This window comes from Camelina sativa, chromosome 14, assembly GCF_000633955.1.
Source record: "Camelina sativa cultivar DH55 chromosome 14, Cs, whole genome shotgun sequence".
Classification (NCBI taxonomy): Eukaryota; Viridiplantae; Streptophyta; class Magnoliopsida; order Brassicales; family Brassicaceae; genus Camelina; species Camelina sativa.
This window is the reverse complement of record NC_025698.1, coordinates 7,003,022-7,024,592: the sequence shown is the minus strand read 5'-3', so window position 1 is coordinate 7,024,592 and position 21,571 is coordinate 7,003,022. Positions and strand designations below refer to the sequence as shown.

General features: G+C 35.5%; 6 protein-coding genes and 1 pseudogene across 6 annotated transcripts; 3 read left to right on the top strand and 4 right to left on the bottom strand.

The window, feature by feature from the left end:
• Nucleotides 2,064–5,540, top strand: LOC104740151 (65-kDa microtubule-associated protein 7). The gene is made up of 11 exons (XM_010460679.2): nucleotides 2,064–2,453; nucleotides 2,741–2,944; nucleotides 3,033–3,302; nucleotides 3,405–3,620; nucleotides 3,709–3,864; nucleotides 3,954–4,113; nucleotides 4,207–4,358; nucleotides 4,433–4,520; nucleotides 4,602–4,675; nucleotides 4,757–4,831; nucleotides 4,921–5,540. The coding sequence occupies exons 1-11, from the start codon at nucleotides 2,376–2,378 to the stop codon at nucleotides 5,236–5,238; spliced, it is 1,791 nt and encodes a 596-aa protein (XP_010458981.1). The 5' UTR covers nucleotides 2,064–2,375; the 3' UTR covers nucleotides 5,239–5,540.
• LOC104743308 lies at nucleotides 6,138–7,920 on the top strand. Its single transcript, XM_019235452.1, has 7 exons — nucleotides 6,138–6,143; nucleotides 6,317–6,387; nucleotides 6,493–6,545; nucleotides 6,642–6,766; nucleotides 7,304–7,357; nucleotides 7,472–7,590; nucleotides 7,698–7,920. Exons 1-7 carry the CDS (start codon nucleotides 6,138–6,140, stop codon nucleotides 7,846–7,848), a joined length of 579 nt encoding a protein of 192 aa, XP_019090997.1. The 3' UTR covers nucleotides 7,849–7,920.
• On the bottom strand, nucleotides 8,686–9,458 carry LOC104740150 (zinc-finger homeodomain protein 14). The gene has a single exon (XM_010460678.2). It carries the CDS (start codon nucleotides 9,272–9,274, stop codon nucleotides 8,759–8,761), a length of 516 nt encoding a protein of 171 aa, XP_010458980.1. The 5' UTR covers nucleotides 9,275–9,458; the 3' UTR covers nucleotides 8,686–8,758.
• Nucleotides 10,607–11,676, top strand: LOC104740148 (annotated as a pseudogene).
• On the bottom strand, nucleotides 11,883–13,700 carry LOC104740147 (protein BASIC PENTACYSTEINE2-like). The gene is made up of 2 exons (XM_010460676.2): nucleotides 13,426–13,700; nucleotides 11,883–13,203 (listed from the first exon to the last, which is right to left on the bottom strand). The coding sequence occupies exons 1-2, from the start codon at nucleotides 13,456–13,458 to the stop codon at nucleotides 12,337–12,339; spliced, it is 900 nt and encodes a 299-aa protein (XP_010458978.1). The 5' UTR covers nucleotides 13,459–13,700; the 3' UTR covers nucleotides 11,883–12,336.
• LOC104740146 lies at nucleotides 15,589–16,713 on the bottom strand. The gene has a single exon (XM_010460675.2). The coding sequence runs from the start codon at nucleotides 16,523–16,525 to the stop codon at nucleotides 15,644–15,646; it is 882 nt and encodes a 293-aa protein (XP_010458977.1). The 5' UTR covers nucleotides 16,526–16,713; the 3' UTR covers nucleotides 15,589–15,643.
• Nucleotides 16,949–19,857, bottom strand: LOC104740145 (transmembrane 9 superfamily member 2). Its single transcript, XM_010460674.1, has 7 exons — nucleotides 19,637–19,857; nucleotides 19,334–19,374; nucleotides 18,616–19,201; nucleotides 18,392–18,529; nucleotides 18,145–18,301; nucleotides 17,581–18,065; nucleotides 16,949–17,483 (listed from the first exon to the last, which is right to left on the bottom strand). Exons 1-7 carry the CDS (start codon nucleotides 19,786–19,788, stop codon nucleotides 17,264–17,266), a joined length of 1,779 nt encoding a protein of 592 aa, XP_010458976.1. The 5' UTR covers nucleotides 19,789–19,857; the 3' UTR covers nucleotides 16,949–17,263.

Here is a 21,571-nt window from a genome sequence, read left to right as displayed (position 1 = left end):
TGTTTGTTTTTTTGTGTTTCTTTTTTTACTCTGAAGTTCATTGATTGGTCGATTTTGTTAACAATTTCCTTTTGACCAACCAGCGTCGTGGGAAACTCTCTAGCTGTATTCACATACACCTAACAAAATTATTGACACAGTGGGTTTGATGTAACGCTTAAAATCATTCAACCACCTCTTTCTGATCCTCTCTCTATGCAATATAATGATATATGACTATTTATTAGACTCATATGATGCGTTGAGTCTTTACGTTGAAGCTTTTGTAAATGGAACAAAAATAAACCTTTTAACAGGTTAGTGTGTGTTGCCAAAGCTAATTAATCTTTTAGCAGTTGTGTACATTAAAAATGTGACCAGTGAAATTAGGTAGCCTGTGAGACAGCGATATTATGGCTTTGCTCATTTTGATTTTATCGCTTCTCTTGGTCCGATTTCTTCAAATCTTCTTTGTAATTATCACAGGTATCCCACTAATAATATATCTTTTTCAATAGGCTTGTTTACATCTTTCAATTCCTTACGTTTTTTGTTTGCCTTTGTAGCAATGAGTACACGGACATGTAGGGTCTACCACACGCCCTTTAGTTCAACTTATCTAAACAATCCTTCAAAATAAAATAAATATTAGAGAATGAATCTTTCATTTCTGTTTTTTCCTTTTCTTTAAATGTTTGTAAAATTCTATACATTTATTAATATATGTCATGTGATGTGAGTTATATGTGTATTTTTTTGTTTTATGGATTTGTTTTGTGTGAATTTGTTTAATCCATAAAAACAAAATGCAAAACCTTAAAACACATGTATGAGAGTTCTAAGTTCAAATTATATTATTAGTCAATACTCATTAGTCATTATAATTGTTTTTGAATGGCTTATCCTATAAAATTTAGTAGTTAATTAATTACATAGAGAAAAACACGTTTCTAAAGACAATTTAAATTTTTGGTAGCCATTATATATTTACGTAGGACTAATCTATATTTACGTAGTTTATGTCAAAGATTATTGTATAATCTGCATCGGAGTATCGGACTAGTTTATATTACGTATGGAAGTGGTTGAACTAAACTTGTCGGCTAATAATTCAAGCAACCCAACATAATATTTGGGATCATCCTGTTTCTAATTTTCTTCTAAACTCTCAAAAGTAAGGCTGCTAGTTATGTCAGTACGTGTGAGAAATCAGCATAAAGTCATAAACATAAACATCAGAATTTAAATATATATATATATAGAATGTCATAATAATTGCATATTTGATTAGTAGTTGCGAGAGCTTGCCCAAGCAATAATGAAAGGAGGTTTGGATAATGATGCTAACTTATTGCTTATTAATGTAAAGAAATATAAAGATTTTCAAACTTATTCTTAAATGAAATTAGTGGAGTGGAGTGACATTGGCCACCACCACAACCTTTGCTTTTGATAAGACCAATTTGGCATATTTTCTTTAATCAATGTAAATGTAGCTCCTCCATTCACCAAAACACAAAACTATTTTAGCATTTCATTATTCGAAAATGATTTACACCTCTTTAATTATTCTCATGATTAAAAAAAGGCTCATTGCAACGCCGATATATAGTAGTATTTAAAATTACATTTTTGTTTGGATTAAACAACCAAACTACTCTATACATTCTTTCTGCTACCTTAATCATTTAGTACTAATTTAAAATATCTTGGTTGGTCCAGACCTCGGTGTTCATGCAACGTATACATATACGATACGACGAATACTATATAATCAATTGAGTACTCTTCAAAGAATATACAAATCTCGTTCCTTTTTTTTCTAATTGGTAAGTGTCATATACGCGCCCCCAAATACCCGTTGCCTTTTTCGTTATTTTCATTAAAACGAATAAAAAATAGTAAGTGATAAAGACAAAAATTAAAGTAAAAAAAGAAGAATAAGAGAATAACAAAATACTAATAAATAGCATTTATGTAAATAGGAATTAATAATTACTATGTTTTTTTTTGTTCAAACGGAATTAATAATTTCTATGTAATATGATTTTTCTTTTTATTTGTTTCTCATTATTACACATTTCTTCCTCTTCTTCTTTTTGTTTGTTTCCTTTTTTCTAATAACTAAACCCTCTCTTTTCTTGCAACTTTTGCTCGGAATTCTATGCTTTGTTGATCCAATTTTTTTTTTCTCTCTGCAAAAGTAAAGAGAAGCTTTCTTATGCTAAGCTTCAGATCTGACATCTGTTTCTACGAGTAACGGTTGACAGTTCTGTATCTTTTGTGGTTCCTCTGCGGTTTTTAAGCAGCCATTGTCACAAGCTCAGCTCTCTCTCTCTCTCTCTCTCTGGTTCAAGATTTTAACTTTGGAGCTAGTAAGTGAATAAGGAGGAAAAATGCTGGAGATTGAAAGCCCTACAAGTCTCTGTTTTCGTTCAAACACTACTTGTAATGCCCTGCTTCGGGAGCTTCAGGTGACCTTCTCTTCTTCTCTGTTTCTTGGTAATTTTAGGGTTTCTTGGTAATGATGCTTCAAGAACAAAGTCTGTATTTTTTTTAATTAACTGGGTGAGAAAAATGGTAATTACTGATGATAAAGTCTTCTCCTTTTTTTGGTCTCTCTTTCTGGAGTTTTTTTAGGGTTTATCTTTTTAGCCTATTCTTCTACAAGTATCTGTTCAAGATATCTGATTTTTGATGTTTGGAGGATTCGTGAATTGAAAATGGCTTTAAAGTTTTGTTTTTTTTTGGTATGGAGCAGAAAATATGGGTTGATATTGGTGAGAGTGATGCTGAGAAAGACCGGATGCTTATGGAATTGGAGATGGAATGTCTCCAAATTTACAGAAGAAAAGTGGATGAGGCTGCAAATTCTAAGGCGAAGCTTCATCAATCTATTGTATCAATTGAAGCTGAGATAGCTTCTTTAATGGCTGCTCTTGGAGTCTTAAACATCCATTCACCGGTATGTATAATAAGCTAGTACTTTACTAAATGGTATCTTTATATTAGAATTGGAAGGAAGTCTCTAAATGTTTAATTTTTGGTTGAAGATCAAAACAGAGAAAGGTTCAAAATCATTGAAAGAAAAGCTTGATGTTGTGACGCCTCTTGTTGAGGACTTGAGATTGCAAAAAGATGAAAGAATGAAGCAATTTGCGGATATAAAAGCGCAGATTGAGAAGATGAGTGGTGAAATCTCTGGATATAGTGACCAACTCAACAAAGCCATGATTGGTTCTTTGACTCTTGATGAACAAGACTTGACTCTTCGAAAACTTAATGAGTATCAAACACATCTCCGCTCGCTCCAGAAGGAGAAGGTGAGCAAGTTTTATCATGAAGATGCAAGAAGATGAATCAAGATTTTAGTTTGTTAAGTGAGGCTGCTTGGCTTACTCATTTGTTCTTGTTTTTTTATGCAGTCGGATCGTCTGAACAAGGTTTTGGATTATGTGAATGAGGTGCACAGTCTATGCGGTGTTCTTGGAGTAGATTTTGGTCAAACTGTTAGCGAGGTTCATCCGAGCTTGCATAGGACTGACCATGAGCAGTCTACAAACATTAGTGATGATACATTGGATGGTCTACAACACATGATTCAAAAGCTGAAAACGGAAAGAAGAGTCCGCTTTCAAAAGGTAGATTAGCATCTCTACAATGCTGTTCTTCTTTAAGAAATTGATAGACATTTTGATGGTTTATCGTTTTGGACATTTCGTTTTGCAGTTAAAGGATGTAATGGAGTCACTTTTCGAGCTATGGAATCTAATGGACACACCTCAGGAAGAGAGAGTGAAATTTGAAAGAGTCAGTTTTGTTGTAAGATCATCTGAATCTGATATCACTGAGCCAAATATCCTTTCTACTGAAACAATTGAACAGGTTACCACAAACCCTGTTTCTTTTCCCGATTTCGATAACCACTAATCTTATCCAGGATCTCTGAGTTCTTGTTTTCCCTTCTACATTAGGTGTCTGCAGAAGTAGACTGTTTCAATAAGCTGAAGTCTAGCAGAATGAAGGAGCTTGTGAAGAAAAGAAGGTCTGAGTTAGAGAATCTTTGTAGATTGACTCACATTGAGCCTGATACAAGCACATCGCTTGAGAAGTCAACTGCTTTGATTGATTCAGGTAATCACATTGACTCTTCTCAGAAATATGAGTAGCAGATTTTCTTGCTGAAACCCGTTTGTATTCAAGAAAGATTACATCATGTTTCTTCAGGATTAGTGGACCCTTCAGAGCTTCTTGCAGATATTGAGATGCATATAAACAAAATCAAAGAAGAGGCACAGAGCCGGAAAGAAATTATTGATAGGATTGACCGCTGGCTATCTGCGTGTGAAGAGGAAAACTGGCTAGAAGAATACAATCAGGTAAATTTGCCTTGTAAAGTTGGCAAATGGGTTGTTTGAAGGATGTAACTGAGAATTTCCTTCCTTGGTTTCAGGATGAAACCCGGTATAGTGCTGGAAGAGGTGGACACGTAAACCTGAAGCACGCAGAACGAGCCCGGATCACAGTAAACAAGATCCCATGTATGTTCTTGTATGTTTTCCACTAAAAGATTCTTATGAGATCTTTAGCTTATTATTCCATTTCTTAATTGTTTTCTGCAGCAATGGTTGACAATCTCATCAAGAAAACGCTTTTATGGGAGGATGAAACGCAGAAATCATTTCTATATGATGGTGTAAGTTAAAGTAACTTTAGAGTAAACACACTGTAAAGCCACAAGGTCTCTCTTTTGATTCTGCTTACTGGTTTCCTCCAGGTTCGATTGGTATCTATACTTGAAGATTATAAACTGACAAGGAAACAACAGGAAGAGGAAAAGAAACGATACCGGGTTTGTCAAAATGCTATCTTTTATATAATCCTTAAAGATTTGTAATATTGCTTGCCTGTTAAAACGATTTTTTTTCATTGCCTCTGCAGGATCAAAAGAAGATGCAGGATCTCTTATTAAAGCGGAGGGAATCCATTTATGGATCAAGACCGAGTCCAAGAAGAATCAACAGTGTCAAAAAGGATGCATTGGTGCCTCCTACGCCTCGCAGAAACTCAGCTGGAGCAACAAATACCGACATTATGACCCCAAAATCTTACTCGAGCCATCGCCAAAACGGATATTTCAAGGAAGTAAGGAGACTCTCAACAGCTCCGTTGAACTTTGTGGCCATACCAAAGGAAGATTCTGCCTCTACATACAATTCGGTTTACGGCTCTGAACCAGATTCACCGTTATATAACTAAGTCATTTCATATGCACCGGTTAAGGGTAGTTCAAGCACATGAACTTGATATGGGGAGTAGGAAGTTGGGAAATAGATGAATGTAATCACAGGAGAGTTACTGTAGACAAATTAGTTGTCGTATGTGTGTGACTTTGAGTTGACTTGTGAGTTGTGTGACTGATTTTAGGAGTAGAAAGAAGATGGATGTTATGTTCTTATAGTAGCTTCAAAAAATTCTTTTAATGTCTTGTTTTCTTGACGTGTTGTTCAATTTGTGTGGATTTGCAGATGTGTGTGTATATATACAGATTAAGGATGGCATTTTTTGAGGTTTCAAGTTCCATGCACCTCATCATGTACAATAATTATAGGGTTAGGTGGCATTGCATTGTACGTAATACAAAAGTGAATCTATTTAAATCCATCTTAAAATATAAAACATCTAGAAAAAAAATAGAAGATAATTGATAAATGTTAATATTGAAATTAAGAAGTTTAGTATTATCTCTAAATATATTAGTTATGTTTATCTTAGTTTAGGTGTACTTTAGGTTGATCTCAAATGTAAGTGGTACAATTGTTTTATGAGAGTCAATAATAAATCTTCAAGAAAATAGATTAACAATAGAGTAAGTTTAGTCTCTCTCAGTTTTTATTGATCAGACAATAGGTGTAGACTTCTTATACAAAAAATCATAAACTTGTTAAACAAGTTAATTACATATTTGATTTTAGGAAATCTACGTAACAAAAGGAATATACACAAACATTAACTTTCTTTTCAAGTCTATCTCTTAATCCTCGATATCTCGTAACAAACTTGGTTTTCATATCGGTTATTTCAGTTTGGTTTGAGAGAATAAGTTTAAGCAATTCATCTCCCCTGTACTTCTTTCTCCTGGGTTTTGACTCTTCGACATGGCCGTACGTATCTTGTTTCCTCTGCTTTGTAATCCAGAGTTGTTGTAAATTCAATTGCTTTTTGTTAACTGGTATAGTTGTTAGTAGGGGATTGTTAGGGGTTCGATTAAGTTAGGGTGTGTAACGTTTGGGGTTTGTTATGACTTGTATGATGCAAACTCTTAATTGTTTTCCAGATGCTTGGAGGACTTGCTTTATGTGGCGCCACTGCCACAACATGTTACCACTGGGGCCATGATATCAAAGGGTTTAGTAGTCTCATCCCAATCGATTCTTTTGGATAATTTTGAAACACTTTTTATTTATTTACCAGTCAATCAATCCATAAATGTTTTCTTTTGCAATGGTGCAGAAAAGTTGAACATTTTAACAGTATTACCCGTGTGATCGACTTAAAATGGTTAGGTAAAGGTTCAAAAGCAATGGTTATAGTATACTATTTTTCATTCTAATTTTGGTTTTCCGATTACAATTGGAACCAGCTCCTTTTTTGGTTTTCAGATGATTTGCTTAAAGAAAAAACCACGAATCTCCTTGTTTTGGTATCCGGAAGAGTTGCTTCTGCGGCACCTTTTATATGCAAATTTAATGGTCCTTTGGGTTTGGGTGTTGTTTTTGAGGATAAGGTACTTTTTTTTGTTTCTTTTCTTTAGTTTTATCAATTAAGTTGGCATCATGTAGTGTTTTAAATTCTCTGGTCTGGTGGTATGTGTCATAACAACACATATTCTGACTTCAGGCCGAAGTGAATCATGAGATCAAGTTGCAAGATGATGGTGTGATAAACAAGTCTATAAGTGTACTGTTACAACGAAAGGAGGCTCCTTGGTATCTGGTAAGATAAGTATATATTATTTGCCCCCACAACTAGAGCCTTCCTTTTTAATTTGTTGTCTCTCTCTGTCTCGCACAATTAGGAAGACAGTTTTGGGGGTCGGGTGAAAGTAGTGGATGCTCGACAAGCTGTAGAATTTGATAAAACTGTACGACTTTGTAGTGAAGCCACTACGTCTAGGTGAATTCTTCAACAGTCTTATTTCACCTGAAAAAGGCTCTAAGGTTCTTTTTGTTCCTTCATTGTTTTTCTCTTTCTCTGTTTGTTCCCTAGAAAAACCTCTTTCCTTGTGTGTGTTCAAACCAACAATGTGATATTTTTTCTTTAGGTGATCTGTGGGCACGCTCTTAATGTTGGTACCTCCTTGACTTTTGTTGGTGAGGTAAAAAGGAAGCCCACATGCATGTTCTTCTTCTTTATTTAGAAAATATGGATTTTCTAAGAGTGGCCCTTTTTGCGATTTAGTTACATTTCCCTCTCTGTACTGTTGTTGTAGGCTGTTAGAGACAAAGCTGGTAATCTCATGATTCAAAAATCCGAGGAACAGCGTTTAATGGTCTTCAGTGAAGAGGGCTCCTTTGATAAAATGGTTGAAAACATGAAGTCAGATTCAGAGTAAGGACAGACTCATGTTTCTATTATCTACTTTACTTTAGGAGGTGAAATAGATGAATCATAATTTTGTCGAAATACAATGGTTGTGTTATTTTCTTTTTTTGTAGGTTTTATATTTTCTACTCGAAGATCTTTGGAACTATTGCTGTGGCTATAGTGGTCATGTATGGTGTGGATTTTGTGAGAAAGGTTGTGTTACCATACGTGCGGAAGAAGAGAGCAGAGAATGCTGAATCCGATAGCGAAGATGATTTATAGGCCTCTCTCTCTCTCTGGCTAATAAAAAGTCTCAGGGAGAAGAATCAGAGAACTATAATTGATTTCGCAAGACACTTCTAATCTATGTTCAGGCAAATCTTAACTGTGTATTAAGATCATCGAATCATGTCTACCATTGTTTTGGAATATTGATGATGTGCAGTCGGGTTTCCGAATCAAAATTGGTTTTGTTTGGTGAAACGTTTTTTACATTTTTTTTGTTTATTCATGTTTTGTGCATATATTTTGGATGAAATCTAGCCGGACAAGAAGTTTGGGTTAACCTGGTCCTTAATCCTAATCTCATTTGGTAAACAATACTTCTAAGTTTTAAGTATATGATTTTACGATTATAAAAAAACAAAAAAAACAAATAGTAGTATATAATTTATTATTAACATAACAAGTTTCTTGACTTTGATGATGTCATTATAACTTTTAGTAACAAATCTTGAAAATAATTCGAAAATTACAGTGTTTGTGTTAATTCCTTTAAATAATTGTCTTTTCACAACGCAAACTATGTCTTTTCATTAACTGATTACAAAAATTAGATATGTAATGCTTTCAACAAGTAATACATCTTTTGTCATTTTTTTTACAGCCTTTTGGCGTAATATTCTGATTGGTGAAACAGTGGTGATCATAAATAATACGTCAGCTAGTTGTCTTGTCAAAACTTAACAAGCCCACCGACGTAAAAAGAAAAACCATAAAGACAACTTAAGGAGTGAAGCTAGTTCAGTAATTAAGGACATGTCTAAATCAAACACATTAAACACTACCAATCCATTAAAATTTATAATAAGAGATTAAGGAGGAGAAACACAAAAGGGGTTGAAAATGAAATGGAACTAAATTATACTACTACATTACTAGTATATCAATTAATGATTACAATACTAGTTGATTAGTGATAAAACTTTTTATTATTGTTAACCCAAGTTTTAAAATGATAACGAGTAACACCAATCCCTTGGCAGAAGACTCTTATCTCTTCTCTAATCGCTCTCTTATCCTTTAACGTCCATCCTATCTTCGCCGCAAAATCTTTCATCGCTTCCCTTTGCTCCGCCGTGAACTTGGACTTACTCCGCCGCTGCACCGTCATCTTCTCTTCCGTCGAAGTCTCCTCCGTGTCCTCCTCCTCCTCATTAACATCCTCTTTTCTCTGCTCAGCCGTTTTCCATTTTAGCCTCGCGAGCTGCTTCACGCGCCTCAAGCTCATGAAAGGGAAGCGCGTGTGGCTGATTTGAGCAGAAGATATGACCTCGACGCGACGGTGGTAGCTGCGGTGGCAACCACAGGCGGCGCATAGATCGCCGGTGACTGATTGAGAGTATTCACGGCAGCCATCGATGGCGTAAGAGCCGAGTTTTGCGGCGTGGTTGCGCATGCATTCTCGGTAGACACAAGAACTCTGCATCTTCTTTGCTCTCTTCCTAGTTGATTAGAAGAGAGAGAGACTTTTGATTTCTTTTTCAGAGTAATGACTTTAGGGTTCGTTTTGGTTTTGAGTTTAAAGATATGATATGATGTTGTTTGTGTCAGAAAGAGTTGGGAGTTACAAAAAAAATTATTGGTTACTTACATGATATGCTTATTAGTTGTCATAATAAATGTGAAACACTTTTTGAACTGTTTCACTGGCTTTGCTTTTTTACACACCCATAATTTCAATATTGATTTTCGTATCCTCACCTCATAAAAGTTGTCATCTAGCCATAATTACTTCTTAGAATCCATTGGGTTAAGTAGGTATTAGTAAGAAGACTAGAAATAAGAAGAAAAAAAAATCACTTTTTGCATAATTAGTACTCTAGTAATGTTTTTTACAGTACCGGCTATATCTATAAATGAGTGAACTAGTAATGCGTTATGGTATATACTAAAGTAAACTATAAGAGTCTAGAGATAATTAAGGAAATAAGTTTTTTAACTAATACAAGCAAGAAAATAAATAAGAATAATAAATAACATAAGTTTGGTTTGTATGAGAGATGAGAGGTCACATGTACGAAAAGCTGAAGTATTAATGTTTTTTTAAAAGGAATATATAAGAAATACAACTAAAAAGCATCTCGTTGATAAAAATAAATGAATTTAAAGTCAGTTAAGTAGCAAAAATCAAAAGGTATCAACGAATCTAATGTTATTTCAAAAAGAAGTCTGAAACGCCTTATTTTTAAGATATTTCGCAAAAGAAAAAAGCGATTGCGAGACCCACGAGTTGTGACGACTAACATTGTCTACTTTATGGTTTGTACAATTTATTAACAAACGAATCGGTTGTTCACTTGTTTGCGTTATAAACCAATTACACCCAATAGTAGTGTAAAGAAATTTATATTTCCATTGTGTACAAACAAGTCGTAAAAACTGACTTGCTCAAAACTAGGACCGAGATAAATAATCGAACCGAACCAAACTAACCAAAGTTCCAAGGCCAAAACCACACACATTAGTCTACTAACAATTTAAACTTGACTACTTGAGTCAAACAAAATCATACAAACATATAGTGAGCCAACCCTAATCTACTTAATTATTATGTAAAATGTCAATAGAAAAAAAACTGAAAAAATGGAAGATAATAATTTAGCAAATGACATCAAACACATTTCTTTTTTATTTCGGTCAAAACTGAGATTTCTTAAATTTAGCTTATTCTTATCTAATTAGTTGTAAACCAGCAAATCAATTGACATTATAAGAAAATTCGAAGAAAGTTATAAAGCGCGAAATATAAAACAACAAAATTAAAAAACCTAAATAGGACGGAGATGAAGCTGTGGAATCGCGCCGCCGTTGTTATCAAAGACGGACCAAGCCTAATCGCGGCGGACGACATTCTCACAGCAGCAGTCGTGAAAGCTACAAGCCACGACGAGCTCTCAATTGACACGGAGAGCGCTCAATTCATCTACCGTCATGTCCTCGCTAGCCCGTCCAGCCTCAAGCCTCTGATAAGCGCAATCTCGTCTCGCGTGACACGCACGCGAAGCTGGGCGGTTGCTTTAAAAGGCTTGATGCTAATGCACGGCTTCTTCCTCTGCAAGACCACCGTGGCAGAATCGATCGGAAGGTTACCGTTTGATCTTTCGAGTTTCGGCCAAGGTAGTTCGCGGATCATGAGCAAAACCGGTGGGTTTAGTCTCTTCGTACGCGCTTATTTCGCGTTTCTTGATCGGAGATCGATTCTGTTCCACGATGGGAACCGTCATCGATACGACGAGGAATCCTCGGTTATGATTCGACTTGTGATCATACGTAAGATGCAAGTAATCGTGGATTCGTTGATTAGGATTAAACCTATTGGTGAGAACATGAACATACCTTTGATCGATGAAGCAATGGAGAATGTGGTTAGTGAGATTCTGGAGATTTATGGTTGGATTTGTCGTCGGATTGCTGAAGTTTTACCTAACGTGCATTCCAAGATTAGGAAAACAGAGGCGGATTTGGCATTGAAGATTGTTACTAAATCTATGGTTCAAAGTAAAGAGCTTGTCAAGTATTTTGAGTTTTGTAGAGATTTGGGAGTCTCTAATGCTCAAAAGGTTCCTGATTTCGTAACGATTCCTGAAGCGGACGTGTTACATCTGATGAACTTGTAAGGACAGGTGAAAGAAGGTCGACGAGAAGCAACGGAAACAGATTTGTGTGAGGAAGATGCAGAGATCGTTGAAGAAGAAGAAGAAGAAAGAGAGACGAAATTGACTCTTTATGATTTGATAACACTTGATCAGAATGGGGAAGCTCCTGTTTCTCCTCCTCCTCCTCCTCCCAGAGTTGTTGATATTCCTGACTTAATTAGCTTTTAATTATGTTTATGTTCTGTATTCATTTGGATTGTTGTGTTATTATTGTTCATATGATCGATATTCGAATTAATTTAGCGCTACTTCTCACATTACTAGTTTGGGACAAATCTTAAGAGTTCGTAAACACAACTCAGTCCTATCTCTTGATACATTCTGACATCAAATCTTAAAATATGTTCAACTATAAAAGTAAGCAAGTACAGATAGCGGTAAATCTGGAAAATAGAAAAAACATTTGATTAAAAGAATGTCTGTTACAAGTCAGTAAAATGCTTTAGAAAAAGATAACAAAAAGAAGAAAAAACAGAAAAAAAATAAATAAATTTCCTCGAAGATTTTCTCAGACACCTTCTTCCTCAGAAACACAACAGAGACAAGACAAACAAAACAAAAACAAAGCAATGTATGATGATGATATAAAAAGTGGTTAAGAAAAGCAGAGAACTCTGCTTTCAAAACCCTACAACAACGAAGATGGTTTTACCTGAAAACACAGTTTCGAACTCAGATTGCAGACAGGATTTTTTAGAAAGGTCACAAGATTTTGCAGATTTGTTGAATATATACAACCATCACTGAGAGATTCCATCCCGAAAGAGATCGAAAAAGCCGTCGGGAAACACACTCACGTCTTCTTCTTCTTTTACTAATCAAAGATACTAAATCATCTGATTGTGACGAACTTGTTAGTTCCATGTCTTGCCCAATGGCTCTTAAGATCAATCGGATTACCAAAGTTAAACCCATCAGAAGCAAGTTTCTCAAGAACTTTCTTAAACGCGCCTTGACTCATCTTCCTTCCCGAGATCCTAGCTCCACGGCGTTTAGTACTCATAGGTAACGGATGCATCGAGATGTTCGTGGTGCAGCACGCTGATTGCCAACCGCCACATCCCCAACGGTAGCATTGCTGAGGAGCTCCAGTGCAAGTGCATACCGGGACAGGAAGACCCGAAATGTCCATACTCACTCCGTTTATAACCATGTCGACACTCTTCTTAGCAGGTTTCACTCGTGAAACATTATTAGTATTGTTGTTGTTGTTGTTGTTGTTGCTGTTCTCATCCTTTGGTTTCCGTGGCTTCTTAGCCTTTGTTGTTGTCGTCGCCAAGCCAGCTTTTGAATTAGTCTTTCTCTTCTTATTCGTCTGAACAACCTCATCTTCCAACTTAACAACCGGGTTCTCCTCGGTTTGATGATGGTGGTGATGAAGATTCATCTGCATCGACGGAGCAGAGGAAGTCTCGGGAAGGACATTACCGTAATTAGGAGCGGTAGTTACAGGCAACATGTTGAAGAACTTGTCCTTCTGTTGGTTAATCCAATTGTAGCTCATGTGGATTGGAGGCTCTTGGGGGTGATACGACCCGTTAGGCCCGATCATTAGATTCGGATCACGCCCGGGTAAAAACGGTTTAGTGTTCCGATCAATGGTTGACATTAGCTGCAAACCGAGATTACCTTTAAAGGTAGCAGCCGCTGGTTCATAGTAACCCCAATTACGAAACCCATCGTCATCCATTTCAAAGATCTACAGAAATAAAAAAAAAACACGTCATTACGATTCAGATCCAAAATTCAGACAGAACCAAGACTAAGAAACTTAAATAAAAACCAATCAAAATCAAACTCAGGAGTTCTGTCTAAATGCACATGTCTGAATTAAAACCCTTAAAAAACATTACTTTATATCCAGATTCCAGAGCAACAATGTATAAGAAATTTTTTAAAAAAGATCAGATCTTGGAGATACCCAGAAACAAAAATCAAGGTGGATAATAAACATGAATTCGAGACATCATTTCGTATTCCCTTCGAAAAACACACATGCAGATTCATAGATCTGGTAAATCTAGAGCTAGATCTAATGAAACAGGACATGGATTTGGAGAAAAAAGTAGGGTACAGTACAACAAAAAGGAGCAAATGTAAAATGGAAATTGGAGAGAAGAAAGAGAGGGAAAGAGAGAGAGGGAGAGAGATGATGTTTATAGTTTTAGATGGAAATGGATTAGGAGAGAGAAAACTCTGAGAGAGATTGGGGAAAGAGAAGATATGTGTATGTATGAGAGAGGAGAGAGAAAACTCTGAGAGAGATTGGGGAAAGAGAAGATATGTGTATGTATGAGAGAGGAGAGAGAAAACTCTGAGAGAGATTGGGGAAAGAGAAGATATGTGTATGTATGAGAGAGGAGAGAGAAAACTCTGAGAGAGATTGGGGAAAGAGAAGATATGTGTATGTATGAGAGAGGAGAGAGAAAACTCTGAGAGAGATTGGGGAAAGAGAAGATATGTGTATGTATGAGAGAGGAGAGAGAAAACTCTGAGAGAGATTGGGGAAAGAGAAGATATGTGTATGTATGAGAGAGGAGAGAGAAAACTCTGAGAGAGATTGGGGAAAGAGAAGATATGTGTATGTATGAGAGAGGAGAGAGAAAACTCTGAGAGAGATTGGGGAAAGAGAAGATATGTGTATGTATGAGAGAGGAGAGAGAAAACTCTGAGAGAGATTGGGGAAAGAGAAGATATGTGTATGTATGAGAGAGGAGAGAGAAAACTCTGAGAGAGATTGGGGAAAGAGAAGATATGTGTATGTATGAGAGAGGAGAGAGAAAACTCTGAGAGAGATTGGGGAAAGAGAAGATATGTGTATGTATGAGAGAGGAGAGAGAAAACTCTGAGAGAGATTGGGGAAAGAGAAGATATGTGTATGTATGAGAGAGGAGAGAGAAAACTCTGAGAGAGATTGGGGAAAGAGAAGATATGTGTATGTATGAGAGAGGAGAGAGAAAACTCTGAGAGAGATTGGGGAAAGAGAAGATATGTGTATGTATGAGAGAGGAGAGAGAAAACTCTGAGAGAGATTGGGGAAAGAGAAGATATGTGTATGTATGAGAGAGGAGAGAGAAAACTCTGAGAGAGATTGGGGAAAGAGAAGATATGTGTATGTATGAGAGAGGAGAGAGAAAACTCTGAGAGAGATTGGGGAAAGAGAAGATATGTGTATGTATGAGAGAGGAGAGAGAAAACTCTGAGAGAGATTGGGGAAAGAGAAGATATGTGTATGTATGAGAGAGGAGAGAGAAAACTCTGAGAGAGATTGGGGAAAGAGAAGATATGTGTATGTATGAGAGAGGAGAGAGAAAACTCTGAGAGAGATTGGGGAAAGAGAAGATATGTGTATGTATGAGAGAGGAGAGAGACAAGAGAGAGATTATATAAGACGAGAAGAGAAGAGAAGAGAAGATAAGAAAAGAAAGACAACAAAGAAAAAAGAAAGGGCTTTTTATTTTCGTCCGAAGAGAGGAGAGAACCCTAAAATTGTAGTAATATCTCAAAAATAATTATAATGAAATAAAATAATAATATCCCAAAAGGCTTTTTTTTCGACTTATTTATTTTTTTGGCCAGTAATATAGGATACACCGTATAAAAAGTTTTTAAGAAAGCCATTTTGGAAGAAGACAAAACCAAAGCCCACTCTTTTTTAGTAGTCTTTTATTAGACATCTTTTCAAAACCAAATTGTTTTAAAGTTGAAAGAGATTTGGTGACAAGAAATAAGATGATGTAGAAGCAAGCAATTATAAACTTATTGGACAAAATTATAATCTTTTTATTGGTTATTTTTCTTTTCATTTAACTGAAACATGTTTAGCCAATACAACATTTCATCAGCACACTAATTGTCAGATGCAGTATACAAGATTAAACAAGTAAAAAGCATTTCCAAATCAATGGACATGTATAATTTTAAAATTGATTGTTTCCAATGGGTGAGAGAATGAATGCTCCAAGTCTCTCATATTTTTATACATTGTGGCATAGTCAGAGCTTGTCCCTCACATCATTTCTCTACAAATAACCAGAAAACCTTCATTGATATATTCAAACAAAAAAAAACCAATCATCATTAGCACCTTAAATATCCTAAACAAGTTACTACTACTAATCTTTGTGTATCGAAAACTTTTAAACATCATGGAAATCTTGGCTGCTCAACTCAATCCTCTTGTCGATAGGGCTGGTCATCATCAACTTGGGACTCTTCCTTTTGCTGAACTTGTCAGATCCATTGCTTCTCTCTACAGAACATTGCCTCAACAACATACAGTTTTCTTTATCCAGGTCCCTGTTTTGCTCCATCACAAGTTCAACTTCTTGCTCTGCTTTAGCAAGATTCAAGATGAGACATTCTTTCTCCTTTTCGATTCTCTTCACCATTGAAACTAAAGACGCAACCTTTTGCGTTGACGGCTTCAACTCATCCCATTTGCTCAACAAAGCTTGACAACACTTGTCTTCAACGTTCGCCTCCAAGAAGCTACGCCCCGATGACACACTCTCGTCTTCTCTGCTAACCAACGAATACAAAACCGAATAAGCCAAACAATCGTCTTCTTCAGATTCAACCCGGTTCTTGATTTCGTCAGACATTTTTAGAACCTGCTCCTTCAATTCAAGAACCCTAGACTCTGCTTCTCTAGCCCTCTGGTCCGTCTCGTTCCCGAAATCCATCAGCGATTCACGGTCTTGATCGTAAAGAAAGCATTCTCTTTTCAACTTCTTACATTGAATCGCCAAATCCTCGCACTCACCAGCCAATCTCTGTTTCTCTTCAATGACTCTCTTCAACGCTTGCGCGTTCATACTCGCTTCTGATCTAACGAGATCGATTACTCTATCTTTCTCTTTCAATCTCCCGACCAGTGTAAGATACTGCTCACGGAAACGAAGGTTAGATTCTTCAGCCGTGTAAAGCTTCTTCTTGAGAGCGTCTGTGGAGATCGGAAGCCCTAAAGAGTGGTCGATTGTGTCTTTGATGTAGTCATCGATTTCTCGTGAGAGATCCATTTTTTTTTTCCACCAGACTCAGAGATTCACAACACAGAGTGAGAGAATTAGTTCGCGGAAGAAGGAACCCTAGGGTTTCTAAATTTAAGAGGATGAGGATTCGAATTTCAAAAACTGAAATCAGAGTCTCTAATTAATGCTCGAAGAAATGTTCTTCTTTGTAGTTGGGCCGATATATCATAGTTATGCCCATGGAAGTAATTGACCGCTTACGCTATATCCTTGTCAGTGTCAGACTGTCAGTAATGTATTTATTTTCCCTATGAACCAAAATACAAAATCTAACTTTGGATCTTTCAATTGGATCTTAAAGCAAGTACAAAAATTATGGAATTATTATATACTTATTTCGTTACATCATCACTTTTGTTTTTCTGTTTTCTGCAGCTATATTAGTATAAAAGAGAGAGAGACGCGAACTGATAAGGAAAAAATCAGAGTTTTTGACATTTATTAGATACTAAGGAAACTCGAATACAAATGTATAGAGGCTAGTCTTTTACAATACGTGAAAATTCATTCATATAGAAAAGGATACAGTAAATTTAATTTTTGTGTTTGCCCAAAATAAAGAGAGAAGAAGAGAGACTTTTCCCCTAAGAAAAATAATCAGACATTGTCTTTTTTTGTGTCTCTCTTCTTTCTAACAAACCTATCTCTTTATCTTCTTTGTTCTAGCAAAATTCGTAACGAGGCAGAAGCAGCAGAAGAAGAAGAAAAATTTGGTGTCAGGACTCCTTACTCGCATTTGATCGACCGGTAAATGTGACGAACAAAGAGGAGTGCTGCACGGAATCCTATTGTTCCGAGCATTAAGAAGAATCCGTAGCAAATGCAAGCCATGTATCCGAAGAAAAACGATGTTTGCATGAACCCTGACATGTCTGATCTTGCGTAGTAATAGTATAAGCAGTATGCGTATATAAACAAACCGGTTGATCCACCGCATAAGAACGATCTGCAATACAAAGGTTAAAGAATCAAACTCAAGCTCTAAAATGATCAGAGAGGAAAAAAGAGTAGAGAGAGATGATTGAGAACTGAGTTTAACCAACCTCCACCACCACTGGTGATCTTCAGCAGCGAGTTGGAAGTAAGTCAAGGCAACGGTTATAAAAGCAGTGACAATGATGAGGATGATGAAGACAATGAAGAGAATGCTGTAGATGGTGTAGATCCGGTGACCCCAAACACTAGCGAAAATGTAGTAAAGCTCAATGTAGATGGCACTGAAAGGAAGAAATCCAGCCATTGCCATCTGTGGGATAGCGCTTCTGTACCATGGGAGTGGTGGAATCTCTCGGGGATATTTGGTAGTACGGCACGGTGCTTGGAACTCCGCTTTGCTGTTTTTACCAGCGATCCCACCCAAGACGAGTAAAGGTGATGTGACTAACGTCCATATCAGGACGATTACCACAATGGTTCCAAAGGGTAATGCGGCGGTTGCAGTGTAGGTGATGGCTACGGTGTTAAGGAAGCAAAACGTTAGGAATAATGGGCCACAGAAGAGACATCCAGTGAGTAACAAGTTCCTCACCTGCAACAATGTGACAAAACTGATTTAGTTTCGGTTGAAGATGATATTTGAGAAAGGGATTTAGAGGTTAAATATTTACCCAGCTTTTTCCTTCAAGTTGGCAGTAGAAAGAAGCAGATGTGTATCCGGCGATTCCAGATGTGAGAGCGTAGATGACCACCAAAGCGGTAAAAAGTGCTCCTCGGTTGTATGGGTAGAACACTCCAACAAGAGCAAGCATGAAGATAAATATGGTGCTGATGATAGTGGGATAGTCTCAATTAGTTATGATGAGATATATATGCAGATATGGATGAAAAAGTACTATTGGATTATGAGACACATACAGTGTAAACAATTGAGTTCCACTACCGAGCGATGCGGCGAACAAAGAATTGTGAGTAGGGAAGCGAAAGACATCCCCATGAATGTACTTCCATCCACTTTCCTCTTGATCATCAGCAGCTTCCTCGTCTTGAGCATACCTTTAGAGTGTGCGAAAAATGGTCCAGATGAGATAAGGAAGCGTAAAAACATGATGATGAGGAGTAGCGAGTAACTTGAAACTTACTTCATGAAATCATTCTTGAGTACTCGCATCAAGATAGTTGCAAGGAAACCAGTCAAAAGAAGAACCGTGACACAGGAGTTAATAATGGAGAACCAGTGAATTTCCAAGTGATGTGGAAGAGAAGACGACATAGAGTATTTCTCCATTCTTTTCTCAAAAGGAGTCTCAGTTTCCTTCCACTTCACAGTGTACATAAACTCAGCATCGACTTCCTTGTCCTCAGTGAGATCCACAAGCGAATGAGGATCCATTCTAGCACTGATTTCAATCACACGGTCCTTGTTGTACAGAATCTCAAACTGGATGTGCTTGTACAGGAAGTATTTGAATTCACTCGGATCAGACTTGATATCTTTGTCAACCTTTCCAATGAAACCCCAAATAGGCAGATCATCATAGTACATCTGAAAGTAGTAGTCTTTCTCAACAGCCTTGCGGAACTGTTTGACCTCTTCTTTAGTTAGCTTCTTGTTGCAGTATACCTCAGACTCTTTTTCATCTCTGAAGTTGAGCTTGTATGGAGCACTAACAAGACGATCTCCATTCAAAACCTCGCCAAGAGCTTCCTTCTTCTCTTTCACACCCTCTGTAAACCAAAAATCAATGGGATCAGATCAAAACATACAAAAATTTAAATGTGAAAGGACAAAACCTTAAGCCATTTCAGCTGCAGCCAAGTCCAATAGTGCGATTAATCTAGTAAACAATATGCATTTACCTGGGATACAGAAGGGAAGATCAAAATAACGGTAGGTCTCACTGCAATGATCATTGAACAAAAACCAAAATGAGTCGTAAAGCATTCAAATATAAGATAGATCCAAATGTAGTTAGTATCTTCTCTCACTCACTCCATGGATTTAATTTGTTTTGGTAGTGTACTCAAAAAGTTTCAAGGTCTCGTTACTCATTTCAACAGCAACAGATTCGTTAGATCAATGATCAATATCTCAAAATCCTCAAGTCTACGAATTCGATACAGTCTCAGATCTGAAGAGCAGATCTATGAATTATAAAGTACCTTGGGTTGTGAAATGGGCCGACCTTGTTGGCGTAGAGAGGAACGGTGTCTCCATCCTTGTAACGGTGGTTGGAGGCGTCGGATCTGACATAACCGGCGCCGGAGAAGAGAATGGCTCCGACAAGAAGGAGCAGTGTCGTCGGTGTCCTCATTGCGTTTTTGCTGCTCAAATCGTGAGATCTGAGTTTTTTTTTTTTTTTTTTAATTATGTATGGGGAGAAAGGAAGGAAAAAAAAATGGAGGAAATAACGTTAATATTTATATACACACCGGTCTTCTTCAATTATACTCCAGTCCAGTCAGCTGTTACACCAATTTTATTATTACTATAATTAGATATGCACGGGTTAACATTTATTTTATTTATTTTGTAATTTTTATTTAAAGTGTTATATATATGATTGTTTTATTTAAATTTTTTTTTGCTCAAACACTATGCCATAAAATCATATGTTTAATATAACTTATGAAAATAGCATCTATTTTATAAGATCTATTTTAGTAGATTTAAATTTTGACCTGCGGTACACTGCAGTTTAAATTATTTGATAAAAATATTAATTTTTGTTTGTTAATTTTATTTGATTTGTTTTGTTTTTAAAATTATATATTGTATTTTGTTAATTATATGACTTAACCTACATTATACCGCATATTAGTTATTTTGTTATAGTATTAATTAATCGATTTAATTAGATACATCTATGAATCTAATATTCATATTGTTAACAAAATAATGAGATGATATTTTATCCATGTAGCACTGAATTAATGATATTTTAAGTTTCTATTAATATCTACTCAAACATGCCTAGCCATATAACCCGTCGTGTGATATTTTAATTTATTGTACATCGCAGAAAAAACTTCATAAAAATCTAAATATATTTTTAAAATTTAAAATGTTTTAATAAAGTTTCGGTTTTTTTAGAACTTGAACTACTTATAATATTTGAACTTCTTATAAAGTTTAAATATTATTAATATCTTAAACAATTATAAAAAATTAAATGTTTTAATAATTGAAATATTAATAATCTTTAAAATTTTTAAAAATTTATACATTTGAATTTTTAAAGTTATTAAAAGTTTAAATTCTTTAAAATAAAGAACCATAATAAAAATCAAGATTTCTGCTCATTCGTATTCAGAATTATTTTGGTCTCTTTTTTATTAATATGACTTTGAATCTTTGCCTAGTTTTCTTAGGTGATGTAGGGCATTTTGTATATTTTTTTTATTCATCAGTTGAGCAATATATGTCTGTTTAAAAAAAATTAAATTACATCATATGCAGAAAAAATCATAAATTTTATTAACTAAATGTATTAGATAAAAAATTAAAATAATTTAAATATAAAACAAAATAAATGTGAAAGAAGAATCACATATTTTTGTTTTAATTTGGTTGAGAGATTTCCTTATCTTTTAAATGTTACCTATAATTGATTTATATGTTACTATAACTAACTAAATCCATATTATCCTTACTTACTAAAAATCAGACTAACTCTTATATTATGATACACTTATGTCACAAGTTTATAACCAAAAAAATCATAAATATATCTATTATATAGTCTACAAAAAAATGTCGTGTACTTCTGTTTTATTATATAGAGAATTTTCTTTTTCTTGTATTTCCTAAGAAAAATACATTGAAACTATATAGTATAATACAAAGGGATGTCTAAATAGTAAATACAATTGGTCCTAATTTTTTTTTTTTTTTAAAAATAAAAGATCTACTTTTATCCTCTGTCTGTTTTATTAAGTGTATTTTAAATTGTATAAGGTTATAGATTTTTTTAAAAAATATACTCATGTGACTTTGTGAAATTGTGAGGAAAGAGAGAAGAGAAAGATTAATTTTAAGGGACTTAAAAAAAAAGTTTCAAATTCTTGTGAAGCAAATATGAAAGTGAACACTTTTTT

Bases quoted from the DNA above. Each gene is read 5' to 3' on its own strand.
- LOC104740150 (XM_010460678.2), bottom strand. From the start codon at position 9,274: ATGCAGAGTTCTTGTGTCTACCGAGAATGCATGCGCAACCACGCCGCA.
- LOC104740146 (XM_010460675.2), bottom strand. From the start codon at position 16,525: ATGGATCTCTCACGAGAAATCGATGACTACATCAAAGACACAATCGAC.
- LOC104740151 (XM_010460679.2), top strand. From the start codon at position 2,376: ATGCTGGAGATTGAAAGCCCTACAAGTCTCTGTTTTCGTTCAAACACT. The intron at 3,621-3,708 runs GTAGATTAGCAT...TTCGTTTTGCAG, and splicing joins GAAGAGTCCGCTTTCAAAAG to TTAAAGGATGTAATGGAGTC. The intron at 4,521-4,601 runs GTATGTTCTTGT...TGTTTTCTGCAG, and splicing joins CACAGTAAACAAGATCCCAT to CAATGGTTGACAATCTCATC.
- LOC104740145 (XM_010460674.1), bottom strand. From the start codon at position 19,788: ATGAGGACACCGACGACACTGCTCCTTCTTGTCGGAGCCATTCTCTTC. The intron at 19,375-19,636 runs GTACTTTATAAT...TGATCATTGCAG, and splicing joins GGCCCATTTCACAACCCAAG to TGAGACCTACCGTTATTTTG. The intron at 19,202-19,333 runs GTAAATGCATAT...TTTGGTTTACAG, and splicing joins TCTTCCCTTCTGTATCCCAG to AGGGTGTGAAAGAGAAGAAG.
- LOC104740147 (XM_010460676.2), bottom strand. From the start codon at position 13,458: ATGTTTATTATCCACCTTGATTTTTGTTTCTGG. The intron at 13,204-13,425 runs GTATCTCCAAGA...TTATTTCTGTAG, and splicing joins ACCTTGATTTTTGTTTCTGG to ATCTTTGAAATGGATGACGA.
- LOC104743308 (XM_019235452.1), top strand. The intron at 6,767-7,303 runs GTACTTTTTTTT...TTTTTTCTTTAG, and splicing joins GTGTTGTTTTTGAGGATAAG to GTGATCTGTGGGCACGCTCT. The intron at 7,358-7,471 runs GTAAAAAGGAAG...CTGTTGTTGTAG, and splicing joins CCTTGACTTTTGTTGGTGAG to GCTGTTAGAGACAAAGCTGG.